Source organism: Lagenorhynchus albirostris, chromosome 8, assembly GCF_949774975.1.
Source record: "Lagenorhynchus albirostris chromosome 8, mLagAlb1.1, whole genome shotgun sequence".
NCBI lineage: Eukaryota > Metazoa > Chordata > Mammalia > Artiodactyla > Delphinidae > Lagenorhynchus > Lagenorhynchus albirostris.
The window spans coordinates 1201241-1224771 of NC_083102.1; the positions used below are offsets into that span (position 1 = coordinate 1201241).

The 23531-nt window shown below is 53.7% G+C and overlaps 1 protein-coding gene across 3 annotated transcripts in view; it reads right to left on the reverse strand.

Annotated features, from left to right (window-relative positions):
* DNAJB6 (DnaJ heat shock protein family (Hsp40) member B6) overlaps positions 1 to 23531 on the reverse strand; it is a 54407-nt gene that overhangs the window by 3502 nt on the left and 27374 nt on the right. For all 3 annotated transcript variants that reach the window (XM_060156262.1, XM_060156265.1, XM_060156263.1), the window contains exons 6-9: positions 19819 to 19950; positions 18268 to 18409; positions 17721 to 17791; positions 1813 to 2016 (exon numbers count right to left, since the gene is read on the reverse strand). In XM_060156262.1, coding sequence (XP_060012245.1) covers positions 1813 to 2016; positions 17721 to 17791; positions 18268 to 18409; positions 19819 to 19950 — 549 coding nt within the window. The remainder of the gene's footprint in view (positions 1 to 1812; positions 2017 to 17720; positions 17792 to 18267; positions 18410 to 19818; positions 19951 to 23531) is intronic.

The window sequence follows — 23531 nt, forward strand, 5'->3', positions numbered from 1 at the left end:
TAGCTTGATGTGACAGAAGGAAACAAACCACACACAAAAAAGAGGTGTGCTCCGCAGCGCCCAGCACCTGCCGGGCCGAGCCCTGGCCGCCCGACATCGCTGTGGAACACGGGCAGGAAGCGTTCGGCAAACGCACAAGACCACTGCTCGCCCTCGTGTGTGAGCGTGTGCGGGGTGCGTAAGTCAACAGTTTCCCCACCTGGAGACGACACCTGGGAGGGACCTGATAGTAAAAACTGACAAAGCACAAGACTTCACAAAGAAGAATTCTTTTCTGCTGATTCCCCAGCAGTGGCTACTCTCCTTCCGTCCACAGACCTGGTCTCTGGCGCTGGGAGGCAGCACGGGCCTCACTGTGACCCCAGGTCCACTTCCCGTTCAGGAAGCCAGCTAGGTGTCTCAACAAGGCTCCTCCGGGCAGGCCTGAGCCCACGCGCCTCACTCCTGGGAACTGGGATGTTCGCACCCAGTTTAGACACCCAGGTTTATGGTAACCTTCCAACCAAAGGGACAGCCCGTGAAGTCCCTGTTCAAATCGTATTTGTTCAGGGAAACTGCATCTACAACCCTGCCCCTCGCCAAGTCCAGCCAACGAGCGGCCAGGACCAGGAGGTGACGGTAAATCTGGGGAGAACAGCCACACGCCCATTCGAGGCAGAACAAGTTTCTCTGAATCCACACGGCCCTTCCAATCACCTCTATTTTTCTTTCAGTTACCCAGGAAGAGGCTAACGTTCCCAAATGGCCCACCTGCCTCGGGTGGCACTGCTCCCTGGCAGCCGGTGGCCAGGCCCGCGCAGTCCCGCGGGGCTCTGCACCCTGGCTCAGAACCCAGGACACCCGCCTTCCGGGGGGTGGATGGGACAAATCCCCTGTCCTCCTCAAGACACACACACACACACACACCCTGCTCCACATGAAAAGGACCAGAAGGGGACTGAAGGGACAGAGCTCCCAACAGAAAGTTCTGGGAGAAGAAAGGGATAGACCTCATCCTTCCAGTTCCCCGTGCAGACGATGCTTTCTTGCCCTAGGTTCACAGAACTAACCTCACGACGTACACAGAGACGTCACCCTGAAACAAGGGACCAAGGAAGGATCCACCTCTTCCTCCACATAACCTGCGGTGGTCAATCTGGCGACTTCCAGGGCTGAGAGCCAAGACGGGCACAAACGCTTCAAACTGATGAGTAACTCAAACCAGATTTACATCGGCCTTTAGACTCAGCCGGGGTCAGCCTGCATGCACAGCCATGCCGTCAGAAGTAATCCAGAACTTTCTACAGGGAACACACTTCGAAGACCCATCTGGGCTAAGAAATTACAGGTCAAGAAGCTGGAAGAGGGCAGAGCAGGGTCTGGAGAAAGGGGGTCACGAAGCCTCACTGCATCCAGAGGTGGGAAACCTCCCCTGGGGTAAGGGTGGGTCAGCACCCATCCACCTGACCACAGGACCCCTGGGGGCGGGTGTCAGGTTCTGCCTGTAACTCAACAGCAAGGCAGGGAGGCATGGCTGCAGCCGCAGGGCCCCCAGGAGAGGCTGGGCGGGCCGCTCTGCGGGATCAGACTCCCAGTATGAAGTTGGAAGTTACACAAAGGGGCTCAGCTGCTGCCCACAACAACACACTGCATGCCGTGGTGGGAGACCGGCACCCCGCTTTAATGTGGGCTCCACGCGGCCTCCCCCCACCCGCCTGCCCGTCCGTCAGGCCAGGACGCAGCAACACAGGTGCCATCTCGGTCCTCGGGGGCCCCGGGAAGGCCGGGAGGCAGCCCCGCGGGGAGGCTCCGCGGCGGACACCCTGTGCACACCTGCGGGGAACGCGGCCGGGGGCTCCCAGCTGCTGCCGGCCCGGTGGTCCTCGCCCTCGCCCGGGGGGTGGGGCGCGTGTTTGGGCACAGAGGCCGGCCGCTGGGACTTCAGAGGGCGGGCACTGGTGCTGGCGGGCTGGCCGGGCAGCGCGTGCTGGCCTCGTCGCCGGCACTCCTCTGCGAAGGCGTCCTCATCGGCCACACCTGAAAGCACAGGACGGAGACGGGCATGAGCCGCACAGCGGGAGGTCCTGGTGCCTCAACCAGATCTTCCCAGAGAGAACAGATGAAACCAAAGGAGCGTGGAAATCCAGTGACAGCGGCAGCTCCCCACCCGGCCCCCAGGGGGTCGGCAGCGAATCCTGAAAGCACACTTGACCTTCAGGAGGGAGGAGGACGGGGCCCCCATGACAAATTTCACCCTCAGAATCGGCACAAGGGTGTCACCCCGGAGGAGTGGGCTCCGGGCCAGCCATTGGTCTCTCTCTCAGGCAGCTGTGATGCCAGGACCTGCACAGCCCTGCGGCCACCCTGCTTCCCGCCCGCTCGTGCCACAGGGCGGCTGCGAGCTCTGGGCCGGGGACCCGCACGCACGGTCCCCTTCACCAGACACACAGCCAAGAACATTGCTCATTGCTCTCCACATCGTGTTTCTCTCGGTCTTTCCAAAAACAGAAGTTTTGCACATTAGGTGGAAACCAGCAATAAAATTAAAAACGAATGATAATAGTTACCGAGTAACTTCAAATTTCATTCTCTGGGGGGTTTCTGACCAGCAGTCACACGGCGGGTTGGCAGGGCTTAAGGGAAAGGCTGTCAGAAACCTGGTAACAATGCAGGCAGGACGCAACCCGTCTGATGGGAGCAGTGACACCAGACGGTAGCCTTCCTGTGCCTCAACAACCCTGCTCCCTGGAGGGTGGGTAGGCCCGTCACCCAAACGACGACGTCCAGGGCGCACACCGCTGAGCCCCAAGCAGGTGACAGCCAGTGTGACCCGAGGTGCTCGCCCACTCGAGCTCTTCCCCAGGCAGACCCTCCCTCCATCGCTGCCGGGCCCCCCCCGCCCCCCAAACCCCGCCAACGCGGAGGACGACAGGCCTGCAGAGATGCTCCCTGTAACGAAGACCTGCTCTCTCATGGGGGTGCGCGATTACAATCATTTCCGCACCATTTACACGACCCTGAGCGCCAAGTTCAGTGCTGGGTACAGGCGTGGGGCCTCCCCTCCCTCTCCTCCAGACACCTGAGCTCAAGTACTGGCCCCGACCCGCTCTCACCACACCCGAGCTCACCGCACCCCGCTCACCGCACCCGAGCTCACCGCACCCCCGCCCACCGCATCCGAGCTCACCGCACCCCCGCTCACCGCACCCCGCTCACCACACCCCGCTCACCACACCCGAGCTCACAGCACCCCGCTCACCGCATCCGAGCTCACTGCACCCCCGCTCACTGCACCCCCGCTCAGCACACCCCGCTCACCGCACCCGCGCTCACCGCACCCGAGCTCACCGCACCCGAACTCACCACACACCCGCTCACGGCATCCGAGCTCACCACACCCACGCTCGCACCCGAGCTCACAGCACCCCCACTCAGCACACCCCGCTCACCGCACCCGAACTCACCGCACAGCCGCTCACCGCATCCGAGCTCACCACACCCGAGCTCACAGCACCCCGCTCACCGCACCCCCGCTCACCGCATCCGAGTTCACCCCTCCCCCGCACACCGCACCCGAGCTCACCACACCCGGCTCACCGCACCCGAGCTCACCACACCCGGCTCACCGCACCCGAGCTCACAGCACCCCCACTCAGCACACCCCGCTCACCGCACCCGAACTCACCGCACAGCCGCTCACCGCATCCGAGCTCACCACACCCACGCTCGCACCCGAGCTCACAGCACCCGAGCTCACCCCTCCCCCGCACACCGCACCCGAGCTCACCACACCCGGCTCACCGCATACGAGCTCACCGCATCCGAGCTCACTGCACCCCCGCTCAGCACACCCCGCTCACCGCACCCGCGCTCACCGCACCGGAACTCACCGCACACCCGCTCACGGCACCCGAGCTCACCACACCCACGCTCGCACCCGAGCTCACAGCACCCCCGCTCAGCACACCCCGCTCACCGCACCCGCGCTCACCGCACTCCCTCTCACCACATCAGCTCACCCCACCCCCAGTCACCCACGCCAGCCCCCCCACCCCGCGCTCACAGCGCCCCCGCTCCGCAGAGGATACCTCCTCTGACACCGCAAAGAAGTATGGTGACCCCGGGCGTGTACTTTAAGGCTCTCCTCGCCCGGCAGGGCCTCCGACATTCCCGACATTCCCAGTACTGCTCCTCGGCAGGGTGCCCCGGGCTCATCGTCTTTCCCAACAGCACATCCCCTCCCTCCAAGAGACGTGCGCGAGCCGCTTGTGCGGCCAGCGCTCGGAGAGAGCACCTGGCGGTCGGCGCATGTGGCCTTGACCACCGTCACACCAGATGCCACCCCTAGCAGTCCCCTGGGGACCTATGGCCACCGTCACGGCGGCTTCTCAGAGTCAAACGGACCGCTGAGCTGAGGAAGCAGGCCCCGGGCGCGGCCGTCACATCTGCTCCCCGTCCCTCGAGCAGGGGCGCCCCTGTGCCCGCCGAGGGGGGTCGTCAAGCACCGACTGGACGCAGGCTTTACTCGAGAGCAGAGCGCTCCCAGAACACGCCTGTCTGAAGGAGGAACGTGTGCGAGCGAGGGTCCCAGGGCAGGGCCAGGGCTGGGGGCACTCAGGGCCATTCCACCCCCCGGGGGCTCTGCGGGGTCCAGACACAGGTATGACTCCCCCATCCACGAAGCCCTCCCAGGGGAGGGGGCCCCACGGAGCCGCGGCTAATAGAACACCACCTCGGCGACTTGATCTCAGAATCCGCACTGGACGCGGCAGGTGGGGCAGCGTGGGCAGCCCCAGCATGGCCGCAGGGTCTTGCAGGCTCGCGGCCCCTGCGTCAGGGTCAGGGAGCTCGGCACCCAGCAGCCCAGCCACAGGCTCAGCTTATCTCCACCTGGGGAGGCCTCCAGGGTGAGCAGCCGGCCCCTCCCCGGCTCCAGGCGCAACCATGCAACCACGCCCGGTGGCTTTGATGAGACCTTAAGGATGACACGTTGCCCACAGGTGTAGCCTGAGCATCCCAGGTGCTGGACAACACACATCAGCGTGTTCACTCGAGTGGCTGCGTGACTGCGACGGGCCTAGACGTGGTAGGGGTGGGCATCCCAGGAGGTAAGGGCACCCCGGGGGCCGGCCCGCCGCTATGTTACTCACCTCAGGTCAGTTCAAACCCACAGGGTCCCTGTCGGCCGCTCAGAAGAGGTGGTGCTCCCCCTGCCCCTTTCCGCCCAGGGAAACCCCACCTGCAGGACCGCACGGCCGTGGGCACAGACGACACTTACCTGCCAGGCGGGCGTGGGAGGCCCGGTGAACGGACAGCGCCGGCTGCGTCCCGCGCAGGGCACGGCCACCTGCCCTGCTCCCTGACGGTCTTCAGCGACGCCAGCGCACAGGCCGGGTGGCTCCCGTAGGACCCGCATCCGCCCAGCGTGCCCCCTCAGCCGTGCTGTCACCCCGGGGCCCCGGCTGCACACACCAGCCCGTCCCCAGGCCCCCGCCACCCCAGCTCTCAGGGCCGCTGGGCACGCTCCGTGTCTGCCGTCTGGTCAGAGGACGAAACGGTCACTAAGACGTTCCTCCTGGCGTTCCGGAACAACTCCCAGCGCACAGCACAGTATACACTCCAGGCCTTCAGGGTCTGGTGACCTCCCCGAACACCGGGACCCGCTGTGGGTGAAGGTGGGGACACTCTTGGGTCCTGGGGACCCCCTCCCCCGGCAGCCGCCCCGGGCAAATACTGGCGCCCTCCCACTTCCGGCCTCACCTCTGTGAAGCCCCCTCCCTGAGGGCCCAGCCGCACCGTCTCTGGACCAGGGATTGTCCAGGGATGGATGCAGGGCCCACAGCTGAGAGCCGGACTCTCGGGCTTAGGCTCCGAGGCGAGCCCTTCAGAAGCTGCGATGGACACACAGCTGGGTGCCTGCCTCACTGTCGCACGAGCCGGCCCTGGTGGACACCGTCACCGACACCGTCACCTCTGCGGCCCAGGCCCGCCCTCCAACATCACGAGCCCCAGAGGCCCTGGGTCTGGAGCAGGGTGGTCAAGCCACAGACCCCACAAGGCCCCCATAAAGCTCCTCCATTTCTCAAGTGCCGGGAGAAGGATTTGGGGAAAAGAAGAAAGGTGGCTGTTGGGAAGCGTATCTGAGCGCCTCCGCTGGACACCTTCTGGAAGGAATCCCTTGTGTTCACTCAAGCGCTCATTCTGAACCCACTGCACTACACACACAATACCAGCAGGCACTGACACACGGACAGAAGGGGCGGCCACCACACCCACAAGCGCAACCAGCTGCGGGCGACACGGGACCCCCTGGTCCGAGAAGACGGCCCGCTGCTGCTGCCGCTCTGAATAAGGCCATCAGCACAGCCAACTCCTGCCACGTCACGTGTTCACGACGGTGCCTTGCCCTGCAGGGACCTGGCCTCACTGCACACAGCGGGGGTGAGCGGACCCGTGCGGCCCGCTGTGTCCCACGGCTCCTGAGCAGGAGACGAGAAGCCGAGGGGCACAGGAGGCTCGGCAGACGTGCAGCGGGCGAAGGAGAGCGGGCAGCCCTGGAGGGCAGGGAAGGAGGCCGTCCTGCCCCGACCCAGCGCCGTTGTCCCCGGGCCCAGCTGACGTCTCAGAACCGACACAGGCCTCTACCGCGTCTCCCCGCGCCGCAGCCCGGCTCGCCCCAGGAGCTGCCCTAGCTGCTCCAGGACGCAGACGGCAGAGGTCTGGAAACGGCCCCCAGCGGCTGTCGTGTGCACCTCGAAGCCGGGCACCGGAGACGCCCCCGGGCCTGTTCAAGGGCAGAGGTGGCTCTGCCTTCAGGGCAGACGGGGCCAGGGACGCCAGTGCCCGGCCCAGCACCTGGGTGGAGGGGGAGCCCCTCCCCCGGAGGGCAGGCGTCTCAAGGGGACGTGAGAGGCCCCGGGAAAAGCAGCGCCGGAGCTCCAGAGGCAGACGCCGACGCCTGGGTGAGGGCTCCACAGAGGCCTTGCTGGCGGCCTCTCCCGCATCCGCTCTGACGGCTCCAGTGGGTCCCAGTCTGTTCCAGGGCTTCCCCGTCGTGCCGCCTGGGGCTCCTCGTTCTCACAGCGTCCCTCACGCCCCGAGTCCTCCCACAAGACCCGCCCCAGCTCCAAGGGCTTCGTCTGTCCCCTGAGTCGGGGAGGCCCAGGGGGCTGGACCACGTGACCCGTGACAGGGGACTAACCAGGCCTCTCCCTGAAGGCAGAGCAGAGCCCGGGATCTCCCTCCCCTGCAGGTGTGGGCGTGGGGAGGACTGAGCCGGACTGTGCCACGCTCTGCCCTCAGACCCCCTTCCTCCCCAGCCCCCAGCAAGGCACCCTTGGCTATGGGACATAACCGCTGAAGCAGCAGAGACACCTCGGGCCTCGAGGGTGTGGCAGGGAGGCCGGGCCTCGGGCAAGGGGGTCCTGGATGCGGAGATCCGTCCTCTGAGGCCCAGCCGCCCTGGCTAAGCACGTGGGGCCCTGATTTCAGACGGCAGGAGGGAGGGACTCACGCCACTGGCCCAGCTCCATTCCGGGTTCAGAGGATGGGCTGTGAGTGCAGCTGCGTGAGGAGACACCGCTGCCCCAAGCCCCGTCGCCAAAACAACTCCTGAGCCTGTGGTTCCCGAAGCGGAGAGGAAGGATCCCAGATGGTGGACGCTGCCCGGGAGGCCCACAGAGGCTCTCCTCAGCGAGACACTCTTCCCTAAAGACAGGATCCCTCTGACACCCAGACAGACAGCCCAGGTGCCTCCACCACCCGCCCAAGAAAACGCCTGCAGCCAGTGCTCCTCCACTTTAAAGAAGGAGCCTCGGGCTCTGCGATGCTCAGCTGCTGAACTCAGCATCGGCGGCAACCACTTTCAGGGAGGGGCAGGGGTGGTCTTAGCACTCAGGATCCCTCGTGCCTCCAGACTGCCCCCGGCCCCATGTGGATGGCGGAGTGGGCGTCCCAGGGTTGGCTCTTCTCTGAACAAAAACCTTCTCCAAAAGAAGGGCGCTGCCCACCAAGGGTCATGGGACACAAAATGCCGCCACACGGCAGACGCTTTGAGTCCGTCAGAGGAGGTGACAGCGACGTCCAGCACCTGCTAAGGACAGGAGGACGCGCCCCCCTCATGAGAAGAGAAGGCCCCCACGCAGGCCACCCACACCCGCCGTCAAAGATCCACGTGGGGCCTCTTGGTACAACCTAAACTTCCAAGAGCTGACGCCAAGAAGAGGTGACCGCCACTCCCATCCCATCCCCCCACTCTCAACATCACGCTTTCTGAAAGCCAACCACATTCTGGGCTTCTTCCTACAGCCTCTTCCAAAATTTCCATACGTTTCTGTTAACTGCTGAAAGAGTCCTCTTCTACGGAAAATTCACTAATTGTTTCAGCAGTTTACTATATAAAGGCGAAACACATGACTTGAAGAAAAATAAATAAGTCACATCCACTCTTACAACCCAAACAGAATTTACTGTTTTGGCATAATTTCTGCTAACTTTTTCCTCTGCAGAAATTAGTTATTAACGCACATGAATTTAACTAAAGTTTACGTGGGATACAATTCAAGCATCCTTTTCATTTGGGAAACAGAAAACATCCTGCCTTGTAGCACCAAGTTAGATAAAATTTCAAAACAAAGCGCAACCCACCCGTGCCCCTGTGGCAAAGCTCCCTGAAGTCACCGAGGAACTATGCAGGGGTGTTCCAGCCGCCGTCCCTTGGGCACAACCACCAACCCACGTGCTCCGCTTCTTTCCCCAAATGGAGTCCCAATGCGCAGCAGGAATCTGGCTGATAACACGCAAATGAAAGCAAACTTCCTTATATAAAAACAGAACCGCTTGTTTCCAAATACGTACAGTCCAGCAGGCCGCGGCGGTGGCTGTTTCCTTTCTCCGAGGGGTCGGGGCAGGGCTTAATCCCATACTCCTTCCTACCATGCATACCACTGACACCAATGTAGAGGACTCAGACGTCCAAAAATGCATCACTGGCCCAAGAGAGGATTCAAATATTTAGGGCCTGATAAGTGCCTGACACACGTGATGCTGCCTCGCTCTCAGGGACTCAGTGCTGGACACACGCAAACAGAAAGCCATGACACAACAAGGCGCAGGACGCGGAGACAAAAGCAGGGGCAGAGACGAGGAAGAGCAGGCGCCGCTCCCAGGATGCGGAAGAAAGCCAGGCACAGAGGCTCGCGGGGAAGCCTCGGGAGGCGGCACAGACCACGATGTGACGCGGATGCGGCAGGGCAGGCGTCAAGGATGGGACAGGACGCAGGAAGAGCGGGCACACAGCCAAGTCGCCAGCACCTCGCAGGCGATTCTAAGCAGGGAGCGACTTAATTCTCGCTGCCAGACTGCGGGCAGGCGACACGGTGGCGACGCGTCAGACAGACCATCAGACGGACCAAGAAGGCGGTCACGCGAAGGGGGACCCGGTCAGGAGGGGTCCAGGCTCTGGCAGGAGGTGGGCGGTGGTGCTGGCTGCGGCTGTGCGGACACGGCAGGATCACGGACCGAGGGTAAAGGTCAAGGAGACAACAGCAGGAACTCTCCTGTCCGAGCCCCTCTGAACTTAAGTCCTGCACAGAATCCACACCAAGGGTCGAAAGCTCCCGTCAGGGGCTGGTGGGGTTGGCCTCCCCCCAGCACCACGGCTGCGAGCGTCCTTCATGGTAACGTCACAGAGGGTGGAGCCCCTTAACCTGCTCTGAGGCATCCGCCAGCCCCGCATGCGCCCGCCTCTCCCTTCACTCGTTTAACGTCTGTGGAGACAGCTGCGGGGCAGGCAGTTCAGGAACCTGCTCCTCGGATGGGGAGTTCCTGAGGCATCACAGCACCCCGGGATGGAGGGCGTGGCCGGCCGGGCTCGGGCGGATGGGGCCCCACACTCACCCGGAAAGTAGGGGTGTCGCAGCTCTGGCCAACAGCGCCTGGAGCTCGGATCTCACCACCACACACCCCCGGGGGTTGTAAGCTTCGAGAACAATCACGACATGGAAACCCACCCAGGGAGGCAGAAGCAGAGCCAGCCTCTGCCCCCGGCCTCCCGACCCCGGCACGTCACTCTGCCCAGGAGCCGCCGAGCCCCCGGCACAAGGGGAAGCAGCAGAGGGAGAAGGAACCCAGCAGGCCGCGCTCGCAGAGCCCCAGGCCCACACTCCTCCGGCAGAGACCACCGTCTCTGGGGCCACGTGCCCGCTTGGCTGAAAAAGGCCCCGAGAGCAGCAGGGTAAGGATCAGGACCTACGGAGAGGAAGCAGGGGCGAGGGCTGTGTGCTGTCGGGGGCACTCCTACCACCCGCTCCGTAAAGGACAAAGTAATGCTCTGATGCCCTGAGCACCCGCGGGACACAGGCCCGCCCTGAGGCGCGAGCCACCAGGCTTTCCTGCTCAGTCCTCACTCAGGCTGCAGGGACTGGACCGTGCGGCTGAAGCACGACTTCCATCAAGATGACCGAAGGGGCTTCCCTGGTAGCTCAGTGGTTAGCAATCCGCCTGCCGATGCAGGGGACACGCGTTCGAGCCCTGGTCTGGGAAGATCCCACATGCCGCAGAGCAACTAAGCCCGCGCGCCACAACTACCGAAGCCCAGCGCCTAGGGCCCGTACTTGGCAGCGAGAGAAGCCGCCGCAATGAGGAGCCCGTGCACCGCAACGGAGACCCAACGCAGCCAAAAATAAAAAAATGACCGAAGGCTGTCGTAATAAACAATAACTGAAATAAATCATCAAAAAGAATAAACATTCTAATTTTGGTAAGGTCTTATATTCACAAAATCTTATTTTCCTAAAGACACAGTTTAATCCACATAAAAATCTCGAGTGATTCTAGCTTCTTCTCGATACTGATATCCGTTAAAGACTTACTAAAAAACCGTATTACGTAGACTAAGCGGCCATGTGCCATGAACTCGCAGTTGTTTCATCAAAGCACTCCACCAGCGGACACCACATGACAAAGTGCAACCCGGGCCGAAAAGAAGACCCAAAGGACAAGAGAACACAAGTCCTGAACAGTTGTGTGTTGAATGAGATATAGTAGGTATTAACACTGGCAAGAAATCTGGGAGAAAGTTGGGTGTTTTTAACACATACAAACATTCCAAGTAAATTAAAGAAGCAAACAGACATACAAGTGAAAGTACATAAAAAAATATGAAAATTTTTGGGCTTCCCTGGTGGCGCAGTGGTTGAGAGTCCGCCTGCCGATGCAGGGGACACGGGTTCGTGCCCCGGTCCGGGAAGATCCCACATGCCGCGGAGCAGCTGGGCCCGTGAGCCATGGCCACTGAGCCTGCACGTCTGGAGCCTGTGCTCCTCAACGGGAGAGGCCACAACAGTGAGAGGCCCAAGTACCACAAAAAAATTTTTAAAAATTTAAAAATGAAAATTTTTTAGTTGTGGAACATGTAGGACGTTAAACAAAAGGCCACCCCAAAAAAACACACAGTATGTCAAATGAAAACATGACAACTGAAAAGGAAAATCACTTTAACAGAGCAAGCAAAGGACTCATAAAACAATGATGTAACAGGGGCCTGTGAAATCAGGGAACAACTGCAGAAAAACAGGGATGCCGCCAACAACCAAGAGGCTCCACCTCATACAGTAACCAGAAATTTAACCAGAAATTTGAAGTTTAACAACTGTTATCAGCCAGTATTGACAAGTACGTTGGTAGGCACATACTCTCTGTGGAAAGCAGTTTATGGCTTCCAGCTTTAAATGCCCACAATTCTCCACCCGACTATTCAACTTCTTCTAGGCACCCGATTCAACAGAACTCCTCCTCCAAGGACACGCACGCACGCCAACACCTCAACAGTCACGGGAACAAAGGAGCGCCGACGCTCCCCAGGCTGCACGAGACTCTCAGGCCAGAGGTGCGACGGGCGCCAACAGCCCCAGGCACAGACCTCGGGCTGGGCGGCTGCCCCAGCCAGGCGCACGGGACCACAGCCGTTCCAGAAGCAGCTGGAACCCAGACCCTGCCCAGCAGGGCGGCCAGCAGCCAGCACCGGGCCTCCACAGGACCCTTCCGCCACGCTCCTCCAACACGCGAGCACGGGTCGACTGCGCACGGTCCCCTCGGGCGGCCCGCGGCACGGGGAAGCACAGGCGTCACGCGCGGAGACCGCCTCGCCTGCCCGCCTGCCCGGTCCTGGAGCCCGTGCTACCAGAGGCCTGGCGTCACCTCCAGCACGCCGGTGTGTCAGGTGAGAGCCCTCGGCCTCGGCTTGGGGCCGACAGCAGCAAGTGCAGCCCAGCTGGGTGCAGGCTCCGGGCACCTCCTCACTGCCGCTGACTGAGGGGCGGCAGAGGGGAAAATGTTCCCCCAAAGTGGAAAGACGGAAGCAGGAAAGGGTAACTCTTCCCTGGAAGCAAATGCAAACCAGAGTGAGAGGGAGGTGTAAAGCCCAGTGGATGAAGGGGCTCACCAGGAAGCTCGGGCGTCTGGCTGCCTCGCGCTGGGAGGGGCACAGCCGCGCCCCGTGGGTGGTCCCCATCTTCCCCCTTGTGCAATCACAGGGGTGTATTTATCACCTCTTTGGTAAATGCAAGATTTTTTTAGGAGCTCCAGAAACATTTTTAATTAGGAAGAAATCCCACATCATCCCATTTTCAAGTATAAACGACTCAAAGAGGGGAAATCATTTGGCGGTATTTTTTTGGTACAACCAGAAGAGAGTGGTTTCTGAACGAGTGTCAGCTAACACTCCGAAGATGCTGGGGGTGGTCTTCACACGCTGTAGTACACGGCACATCACGCGGCAACTGGATATAAACCCACTCATACAGTTCACGCGTCTTGAATACCGTAAATGACTCCTATTCCCCGCTGGCTTCTGCCTGATGCTGGCCGTCCCAGTCAGAGCTCAGTGCCCTCAGACACCTGTGCTGGTGGCCGTCCAACCAGGTTCCCTAGTGAGTCGGCTAACATATGTATGTATGTAGGTACAGTGCGTATGACAGTAAACTGTGCAACAGTGGAACTCGGGGTGTAACAGCTTTGTCCACATTTGAAGATACTGGTACCTGACATCCTCTTAAGGAAATGCTACCTCCAGAACTTAAGCTGGAAAGTCGCTGGAATTACTGTTTCAAGAAGAAAAATATCTACATGACTTTTTAGATTTTTGGTACACACATCAAGAACTGTGTGCAAACTGGAATGTCCTGTGTACTGATCCTCAAAACCAATAAATCTCGATTATTGAAAAAGAATTAGGGGAACAAGCCTAGTATTAGTCTCTTAAGACCGTGGTCACACTGTGCCTGCCCGCTGCACCTGCCTGGGGTGGAGGGATGGCCACCAGAACGTTGGGACGGCCCCCGGAAGGACCGAAGTCTGACCACTACTTCCAGGAAGGCCTCAAAGAGGCCACCTCCCCCTCCCGGCTTCACCGCCTGCAGTACTCTCAGGCACGTCCACACCCTGCCCGCGGGCTCGCGCTGCCGTCCAGCTGAGTGGAGCTCCGCAAGGGCAGGGAACTCCCCGCATCACACGCTAAGGAAATGTGGTCTTCCCTACGAGACGACGGGAGGAAGGATGCAACGCTGCTTCTGCTACAGCAGGCCCAGCTCTGGGTCCTACAGCCCTGGGACGTGCTCCAGGTAAGAAAGTCCTGTTCTCGTGATGTCCTACCGATGCCTTGAATGCCTCTGGGGACCAGGACAGGACGAGGGAAGGGGTGGGGAGAACAGCACGATGCTGCTGTGCTCTGTGTTCCTTTCAAGAAGCAAATCAATCCTACTGGGATAGAAAAGGACAAGTAATAAGCTGCTATAGTTACTAGACTGTGAAACTCCACCACCATGGACTATTCAGTGGTCCAAAGAACAAAGAAGTGTCATGAACCAAGATGCACCCCCCAGTCCTCCCAAACCAGACCTAGTGGCTACTCGGCACTCTCGGACTGGGAGACACGGTGCTCCCAGGCTCCCAGGCAGCATTCCAGGGGCACAGTGGAAATGAGTGCCATGGGATGATTTATACAACAGATACTTAGGGAATGCTTCCAGCACCACGGGCTAGGGAGAAGCAGCAAGAAAATGGGCAAAGCCTGCCCTCGTGGGGTCTGTATTCCTATGGAGGTTGGACTGCAGAAGAGGAGTCTTTGTTCCCTGAATGCTGGGGCCAGAGGGAAAAGGAGAAATAGTCATGGCTCTCCACAAAGTGCAGAACTCACCCGGGTCCAAAACCTCAGTTAATGCCTTTGTATGTAGTTTGGTAAGAACAACTTACAGAGCGCACGAAGCAAGGAGCAGAGATGCACCTTAGCAAAGGGCAAGCACCGGGTCTCCTGACGCCCAATTCCACTGCTAGTAAACAAGACTCTCTCCAAAGTCCCAGCCAGGGCTAGTCTTTGGAAATCCATGATCACCATGATTCCTAGATTTCTGATTGACAGAGAAACAGCTGTTGTAACCTTCCCTCCTCTGACCTTTTCAAGTAGCAAGATGAAATAACTAATTTAGTCACCAAAAAAAAGAAAGAACAAAAGTTGTCTTACCCCATTTTAACCACCAGTCATACTCAGTACCAAATCTCCATCTAATTAGAACAGAACTGCAAGGAACAGCAGATTCAGAGGTGCTGAGACAAGTCACCCGTGACCAGCTCTAAAGGCAGAAGCCTTAGACTGACTTTAAGGACGCAAGAAACGGTGACTGAGGAAGAATCTGATTATTTAAGCAAATGTTTCTAGACTTGCAGCATTAAACCACCCACTCTGAAAGTACCAATCACCTCGAAAATAACTCAAAAGGAGGCAGAATCTCGTACCTCATTAAAAAAAAAAAAAAAAAGGCCACTGGGTCGTACAGGGCAACCTCCACTTGACCACACCAGATCAAGTGCTCAAATTCACTCCACAATTCTGGGCTTGACAGCCTCCTGAAATAGTAATAATTATCCCATTACTAAACTTGCTGATGGCTAACCACTGAGAAGCAGCAGCAGAGACAATTAAATGAATTACAAATTACTGTTGGATTCTCTAAAAATAAAAATATTTTCATGTGATTATGTAGTGCTGAAAGGAGAAACCAGAGCAGTCCCTGAAGAGGCTGAGGACAGCTAGTGGGTAATCAAGCAGGAACGGTGCGGCTTTAGTAGACAATAAACAAAGTGAAAACTGACTGGAAAGATGCTGCCCACAAATAATGTCCCTGGAGCTTCCCCACATCTGTACTGAAGACTCCAGCAGGCCAGATACACAGGTTACAAGAGTAACTTCAGGGAAGTCTAAAGCTACCTCTGCAAACTTCTACAATGTGTCCTTTGTGGACCCTCAAGAGGAAGAAAGATGAGCTACCGGGGCAGGTGTGACCAGCGGTATCATCTGTATCACAAAGAAGCAGTACCTGGGCTGCTAAAAGCAAACCTGGAACCTTTGGAACCTGAACCGAAAAGGCAGGAATGAGGCAACTGGCCATCAATGAACTACATCAAAGCAACGGAGGTGCAAACCGCAGCGAACGAGAAAACAAAGCATAAGTGAGAAAAGCACAGCACACTGCTGCCCCCTCAAGACTGTGCTCCGGGGAGCTGAACAGAAGACCTCCATCCTGAGCAACTGTTACGATAACCCCCCGAGCATGGAGGAGACGAGCGCACACATGATGTGACAGCCCCGCGGCAGGCTCTCCCAGACGGTGGGCTCCGCTGCAAAGGCATTCAGGGCTACAGGAAGACTTTTGGTTTTTTAATCGGAAAGCACAGGGACTAACAAGTGACCAGACCTGTAATGTGAATTAAATGCTCTTGTCCCAAGCCGCTCCTTACGTGGTGTCACTATCAGTGCTGCAGCAACACTCACTTAACCGTTCACAGCTGTTTCACAGCACACTGGACCCAAGGCTGCGGGAACGAACCTGACTGCTTCCAAATACTCAGCAAACAAGACCCGACAACAAGTTCTCTTTCCCATTTAATTAACATTCCTATCACCAGACGTGCAGAATAACGGCAATTTTCAAAGTGGGAATGGTGAACGTGTGACTGTGACGCTCCCCTCAAAACATGTCCCCAGAAGAGGTTCATCTTCCACCTGCGCCCTCAAGTGGAGGGACTTGCTCACAGCCGGGGCTGCACTAAACCCGACCATCCCAGCACACTCAGACGTGTAAAGCCAAGGTTCCAATAAAACGCTTCCTGGACACCAACAACTGTGGGCTGGACAAGACTTCTCTTCATTTACCTGGTGTCCTGAGGGGGCCATCGAGCCTGTTCTACCGAATGGTTCGTTCCACCCACCAATGAGAAATATAATCTCCAAGTCAGGGAACTGGCAGCCGTTCCTGTGAGCTTCTCACTTAGTAACAGAGAAACCACCTATCCTGACAGCAACAACGAAAGCAGACTTTCTGGTACTAGGGTTTTAGTTTGTGAAAGGAGATTCTACAATGTGGTTTCCCAGCGTGTGGTGTGCCTACACCTTCTCCACAGGCTCCGTGAGCTAAGACGGCGGGGCACACGGAAGCCCCTTTCCTTGTCTTCCTGGGTCCAGCTGTCTTCCAATACTTACATTCAAGTTTGCAATGTCTTTTTTAACACCTTCTTCTAGCAGTCTCACACTGCTTAGTCCCAAAACAAACTCGAGTGGGGTAGTATAAATACAATCAAACTCTTATTTAATATTCCTCTGGCTGGAATTCCAGTTATCAATGGTTATCGTGACAGATTATACTGATTGAAAACCAAAAGAAATACCTTTACCTGTGCCCACACCTGTATTGTTCCATGACTTTACTACGCATATTATCTTTAAACGAGCTGGCATCAAACATAACCTAGAAAACTGCAACATATTCTGAAGAATGGAAAACTGGACAGCCGTTTCCTCCCTCACCAAAGAAATGTTCAATAAATTGCTAATCATTATTCAACACTGATAGGAAAATTTTCATACGCACTCCAAATACACCAAAGAACACACGTAACTGAAGTCCAGCATCGGCCTTAGTGACCGGACACAGCAGGAATGAAAGGACTCTGGCAGCCCAGGCACAAAGTCACACACACACACGCAGGAGGCCTCGCCCCACTCAGGAAAGAATGCACCAAACACATTTGCATTTATTTTCTTTTTTTTTTTTTTAAGCAAATGACAAAGACCCAGTTTACCAGCTTAACTTTTTAAACCTAAGCTTAACACGTTACATATTTAAACAATTGTCAAAACTTACTAAGTTGCCAGCATTCATGCACAACTAGAAAACATCCTCAATTTATATTAAACCAGAAATGTATTACCATTAATTCATTAATATCTTTCACTACTAAATACTGAAAAAACTTGAAATTACTCTGTGGAAGATGCGCCCTGGCGACGTTAACTTCACAGCAGCTGACACTACTTGGCTCATGTTTCAAACACAATGGAAAAGCAGGTCCGTGCTGGTGTTAGTGTACGGAAGAGTCACGGCCACCTTGGATTACGTTTAATAAAAAAGCAAAGTGCATACAGAGATTTACAACAATTTTAAAGACAAAAAAAAAATGGTCCTATCATGTGGTCCCAACAATAAACTCAAAAGTCTATGACAAGTAGGGCTCCGATGAGCTGTGTATAAATACTTTAGGTTAAGTACAGTTACACTGAGAGTCGAGTTCATGTGAAATCTTCAAAAAAATGTTCCTGCCAATCCTCCCGTGGCGCGCGCCAGAGGGGACGCTCTGCTGCGCACGTGCGGCGAGCTACTTGTTATCCAAGCGCAGCAGCTGCTCCTTACCATTTATCGTCAAGGACTTCAGCTGGCCGTCTTCTTCGACTTCCACTCTCTCTTGACCATTCTCGACAATCCTGGGGGGGGGGGGGAATAAGAGGCATTTTACAATCTTGTTATCAAATATGTAAACACGTATGTGAATATAAATGCATATTTTTACAGGACTTGCCACAGATATACGTGCAATTACTAATTTTGTGGCTGAAGCCAACCTGCTGAGGACAGACGTTTCTGAAAATCTGACACTGAACACGGGCACAGGCACTAGCAGTCAGAATGGTCCCGGTTTCACTATGAATGGTTCCATTTTACCATCCAACACACTATTACCCGTGAACATGGCTCTAAGTAAGGGTGATGTCTAATATATAACACTGAGCAAAAATTCAGAAGGAAAAGCTCTAAATCGGAGATTAAGATTCTCATGGTACCAGGCAGACTTAACATACAACCCGTATGTCACACACTGGAGGGTGTGCAAAGAAAATGTGGCACCAATGAAACACCATACCTACTTATTAGAAATATGAACTAGAGAAGATCACTGTACCTCTTTGTAGTGATTTTTCTGCCATTAACCACTTTAGTAGAAGTTGATATAGATTTGTAGTTGCCCATCCCACTGCCACCAAATGCCGTGGAAGAGAATGAAGTGAGGCCCCCATGACCTAGTGAACCAAAGGAAGTGAATCCTGTAGGAAAACAGGAAAGAAAGATTAGAGACTGGTACATCCACTGTTGATTTAATGCACACACTTCCATCAGAGCTGCAGGGCAGGAGGAACCCCCCCCTTTCCAAAGGGCTCTGCTGGGCTTCCCTGCACTTCACCCTACTGAAGGGGAGCAACTTGGAGCCATGCATCTCACAGGAATGGGGCGAAGTTCCTGCCACAGATGGGCAAAGCCAACTTGCTTCTGACTTGCCCCTTGTAATTGTGACCACAGGGAATAAAAATCTGAATTATTAAAAAGCTGAAACAATTTTAGAAAGAATACCACCAAGAATTATCTGGAAAAGCACGGGTCTGCAGTTCACAGACTAATTCTCAATTACATGGTGATCGACTACGGACACTGACCTCCACAGCCACACCAAAGCAAGCCAACTTCGATGTCGAGACTGCTTGCTTGTTCAAAGAACTTACCTACCTGTCCCACTCCAAAAGGCCCACATCACAGCACACGTTGCACACTCCCTAACTCTTCCTGAGGCTCCTTAAAGGTAAGGACTGCGTCCCACACACATTTCTTAAGTGAAGTTCTGTTGTGATATTTTTAACCAGCTCTATTTTACTCTCCCTCACACTTGAGCACACTACATGGCATCTAACGAAAGGATCTGCTGGATAGAAGTGCACCGACACGTGCCCTGTGTAGTCAAGTCCAGCGGCATTTGAGAAGAGCCCTCGCAGGTGCATTGTGTGGGGTGGCCTGTACGAGGAGCACAGCCAGTTCTCACCACAGAGCGTTTACACAAAAATGAGCACCAGAAACACAGCAGCTCCTCTGTTAAGAGGAACTGGGTGAGCTTCAAAGAAAAGCTAAGATTACAATTCTTCAGGTGAAACACAGGGTTGCATCAGGCCGTGTGCACATGACTGCAGCTGGCGGACGGCCTGTACATCAACAGCTGAGCTCTGTGCGGCAGCGCGAACACAAGTGACCACGCCTCACCTGGGGACTCAGCTTGGCTCTGGTCACACAGAGACCGCATTAAAGCCCCACCTCCTGACCCCATCAACCTGGACTCGCCTAAGATACTGGAATTTTTTTTAACTGCTGAGGTTAGATAAAAAAGGATTTAGTGAGATTGTCTAAGCGGGTTATTTCAGTTATTTATCTCAAAACACCTTACTCTCCTTTTAACCAGAAATTTCATTAAATGCTGGCCACCTTTAACAGTTAAGATCAGAAGTAGGTTTTCAAGTATAACATTCTTGGGAAGATTAGGAAAAAAATGTAGGTTACTAAGCACAGCCTTGTACACATAAAAAATACTGGCAAATCTGCTAAGCTGTTCTACCAAAAGGCATTATACACCTACTGCAAAGTGCCCGAACTAGAAGAGCACGGCACTGATGTCTGATCACACGTTTAGTACCTGTATCAAAAGAAGAAAATCCCCCTCCAAAAGAGGGAAATCCACCGAAAGTGGAGAAAAACGACCCCGTGCCTCGGTTCCGGCTTCCGCGGGGGCCCCTTCGATTCCCAAAGAAGTCCTCAAACGGGTCTTCTAAAAACAAACAAAAGTGCTTTGTGAAATCTTGATTCAATTTTGCTTTTTCACAGGAGAGCTTCAATAACGGTTAATGCCTTATGATACACTGTTCCATTAGGAGCAAAAAACTTACCAAGAAATTACAACAATGTAGCGTATCTACAGAGCAGCCAGAAGTCCATCTAACCAGCAGTTTTACTTACTTGTTTAACGCAACTAAAGCTAGAATACATCAGGGATTTACAACAAACAAACAAAAAAACACAACACTATAAATATAAAACTCAAGGCCATCAATCTGCACTACAGACTTGGACAGAGAGCTGTTTTAACATAGCTTTTTACTGAAAGTTCTGGTAGACACTGTCCCAGCTGATGCCATTTAAAAGGTTAGGCTTTCACACCTAAGCAGTCGTACTGCATGGAGTCTGGGTTGCCTTCTCCAAAGTCATTCAGGAAGAAAAACAAAAATGGATTTTTCTACCGTATTTACGTATAACGCAAGAGAACGCTGTAGCAGAGTGAGGCAAAATTGAACAGCCGGTGGCTCTGAGCGAAGCGCTAAGGAATCCCTCTGACTTTTCTGTAAGCCCGACACCTCAACAAACTTTGGGAAGGGTTAGCTGAAGTCAAATCTGAATAAACGTTAACTAGCACACACTACATTATACTTTGATGGAAAGCACCAGTGTGAGCGGGCACCATATCACTACTGGAGACACCGAAGCGCTCCTGAAAATAAAAATAAGATTAGCCTGGACAGTTTAGGGGCTTTTTCTGGTTGTTATTATCAATCAGTGAGCACCTACTGAAAACATGAATTATACAAGCTTTTAAAAAAATTCACTGAGGTTCTATGAAATTAATCAGCGCTATACTTTTTTTTCGAGGAAACGGGAATTCTTTAGGAAATGAAAACAAGGACTCCTGATGGATGAGTAAGCTAGAAATGCACATTGGGGAAAGAGAAAAGCAACCCATGACACACAAACTACAGAATCAGCACGGCATATTTTTAAGACAAGGCAAGAGTGACCAAAGCAGGAAGTTAATGCATTTGAGTAGTGAAATGAAAGAAATAAAAGTAAACAGAAAAATAAACACACAGTGAGCACAAAACCAAGTAGAAATTGAGATTCACGGCGCACTCGTGTTTACAGACAAATGTGACCTGAGCAGCGTGCCACACCCCCAGGGTAACTGGCAGTGACCTGAAAGGATGTGCGAGAGGTTACGTGCGCTGTTGCTCACAGACCCTGAGGAATGACCAAGGGCCAGGCAAGGCCAAGGCAGCTTAAGCAATACTCAGAATGGGGGCGAGGAAAGGCGTGGCAAAACGACATGGCCGCACGCGCCTAGAGCCCGTGCTCTGCAACAAGAGCAGCCCCCGCTCGCCGCGGCTACAGAAAGCCTGTGCTCAGCAACGAAGACCCAAAAATAAATAAAAAATTTTTAAAAAGCAAAAAAAAAAAATAAAAACCTACAAGGCCTCTCTTAAATAAGAGAGCTATGCAAAGTACACGAAAACAGGCCTGAAGAAGCAAACATTTAGAAAACCTGGTCACTGGTGGCCTGTTGAGAGACGAGAAAGAAGGAACGCTAGAGGGAGAAGGAGTGAACATGTGCACAGAGACCAGGTCCACCGCCCCAAAGGGGGCCCGAGCCCCACGCAGCACTGGGCAAGGGCCTCTGCTGTGAACAACAAAGCTCCAGGGCCTGCTGGTCTTGCGCTTAATTCCCACGTTCCACAGTAAACGCCACTGTTTTCAAACACAACTTTAAGAAATTCATTTACCAGCTACCTTGTGAACAGGGCTTACAGTCCCATTATTACCATATTTAGAAGTGTAAGTAGAAAAATGGACCATAAACTTTATCTAGAGCTGGAGACATTCTGTAAATTTCTTCAGAGACTTCATCCTGTTCAAATAAAATACAAGCGTTCTATTTACTAAGTCACCTTTTACCTTATTATCGTGGCCTACACACCTGCAGTGACACATTCTCTATGGATCCGAGCTACAAGATGGCAGATAATTAACATTCTTATGTTACAACCACCCACGTTAAGACACACAAGCGTAATATAACAAGTACAGTTTAAACTCACAGTGCAGTAGTTTTCTCTTTCAAGCAGTAGCCGTTAAGAAGAACCTACAGGACCAGCTTTAGATTTTCACTATCCATATATGAGTTCCTAAACGATGTGCTGTTCTGCACATGCTCTAAAGTTTTAGTTTACACTGAATCACGTTGTTTGCGTCCTTCTGCAATGTTCCTTTTATTACTGCCATAACAATTAGTTATGTTACAATTTAAGGTTCATACAGCAACTAAATCTTTAAAGGTTGTTCACAAGGCTTTTGAGACCAACTTAAACCAGTGTCCATGTGATACCACCACTGAACAAACGGTTTTAATTTGTTCACATGAAGCTAAATTAAGCCTTTCGTAATTATAAAATCACCTTCTTCAGAAGCTACTTCAAAAGATGGTTGAGTAGTATGTTGTAAGAAGGCCAGCTAGCTTTTCAATTACATTTTCTTGTACTTTTGTATTTTTATTTTTAAAATCTTTTATCTTGCATATTTTTCTATTATACAGCCTAAATATGACTTCCTACAATTCAAGTAGTCACCGTATTTTAACGTGTAATTTCAGATATTACAGTTAACCCTAAAAATGAAAAGTCTCATTTGTAACAGTCATGGTGACACCAAAAAACACATTAAAAAAAAATGTCATGATTATAGTGATGTGTTGTTAACAGGTGCCACTGTGAGATCAGGCAAATCCTTCTTAAGAGCCTCCCATCACTGGCTGCTGCTGGTTTGGGGAGTATGGACCACGAGCTTTCACGATCTTCAGCCCCCAAGCTAAATACAATTTTTAAAGACCCTTCAATCCAGCAATTCAATTCTACTTCAGGGAAATCAACTCATCAAACATGGAAATAACTTACTATACTAAAGGAGTCCAAAGCATTTATAGTGAAAACTGAAACTTACCTAATTTTCCAAAAGAGTAAATGAATGGAGAGCATGTTAAATGCAAGTATTTGAATGGTCATCAAGCTTACGCTTTAGGAAAAGGCAGAAGAGAACATACATATATATATACACACACACACACACATCCCAACTATAATATCTGAAAAATGTGGGCTTTCAATTGGTGGTAAGACAAAGGTTGATTCCCCCTCCCTCCTTTTAATCTCATTTATGTTTTCCAATTTCTTACGTTGAGTCTGTGTTATATTATTATTTTTGAGGTTAAAAGGGGCAAATACTGCATTTACTGTAAGTTTTAATAAGACATGTCAACATAACCAAATATTCTACCAAGTACTTTTTTACTTTCACTCCCCCAGGGATACAGAACCACACAGCCAGCCAAGGTGCCTGGTGGGCAAAGGGAATATGGACCAGGTGGAAGAAGGAGGTAGTTACAAACAGCAGCTACGACCACAGGCCCTGTTACAGAAACAAGGGTTGCAACTGCCGAGTGTATTTCCTCCTTATTTCTTTATGAATACTTTGTGCATACATGTTATTCATAAACACTAAGCACAGCTTTATCTTCTCGCCTCTTTTACC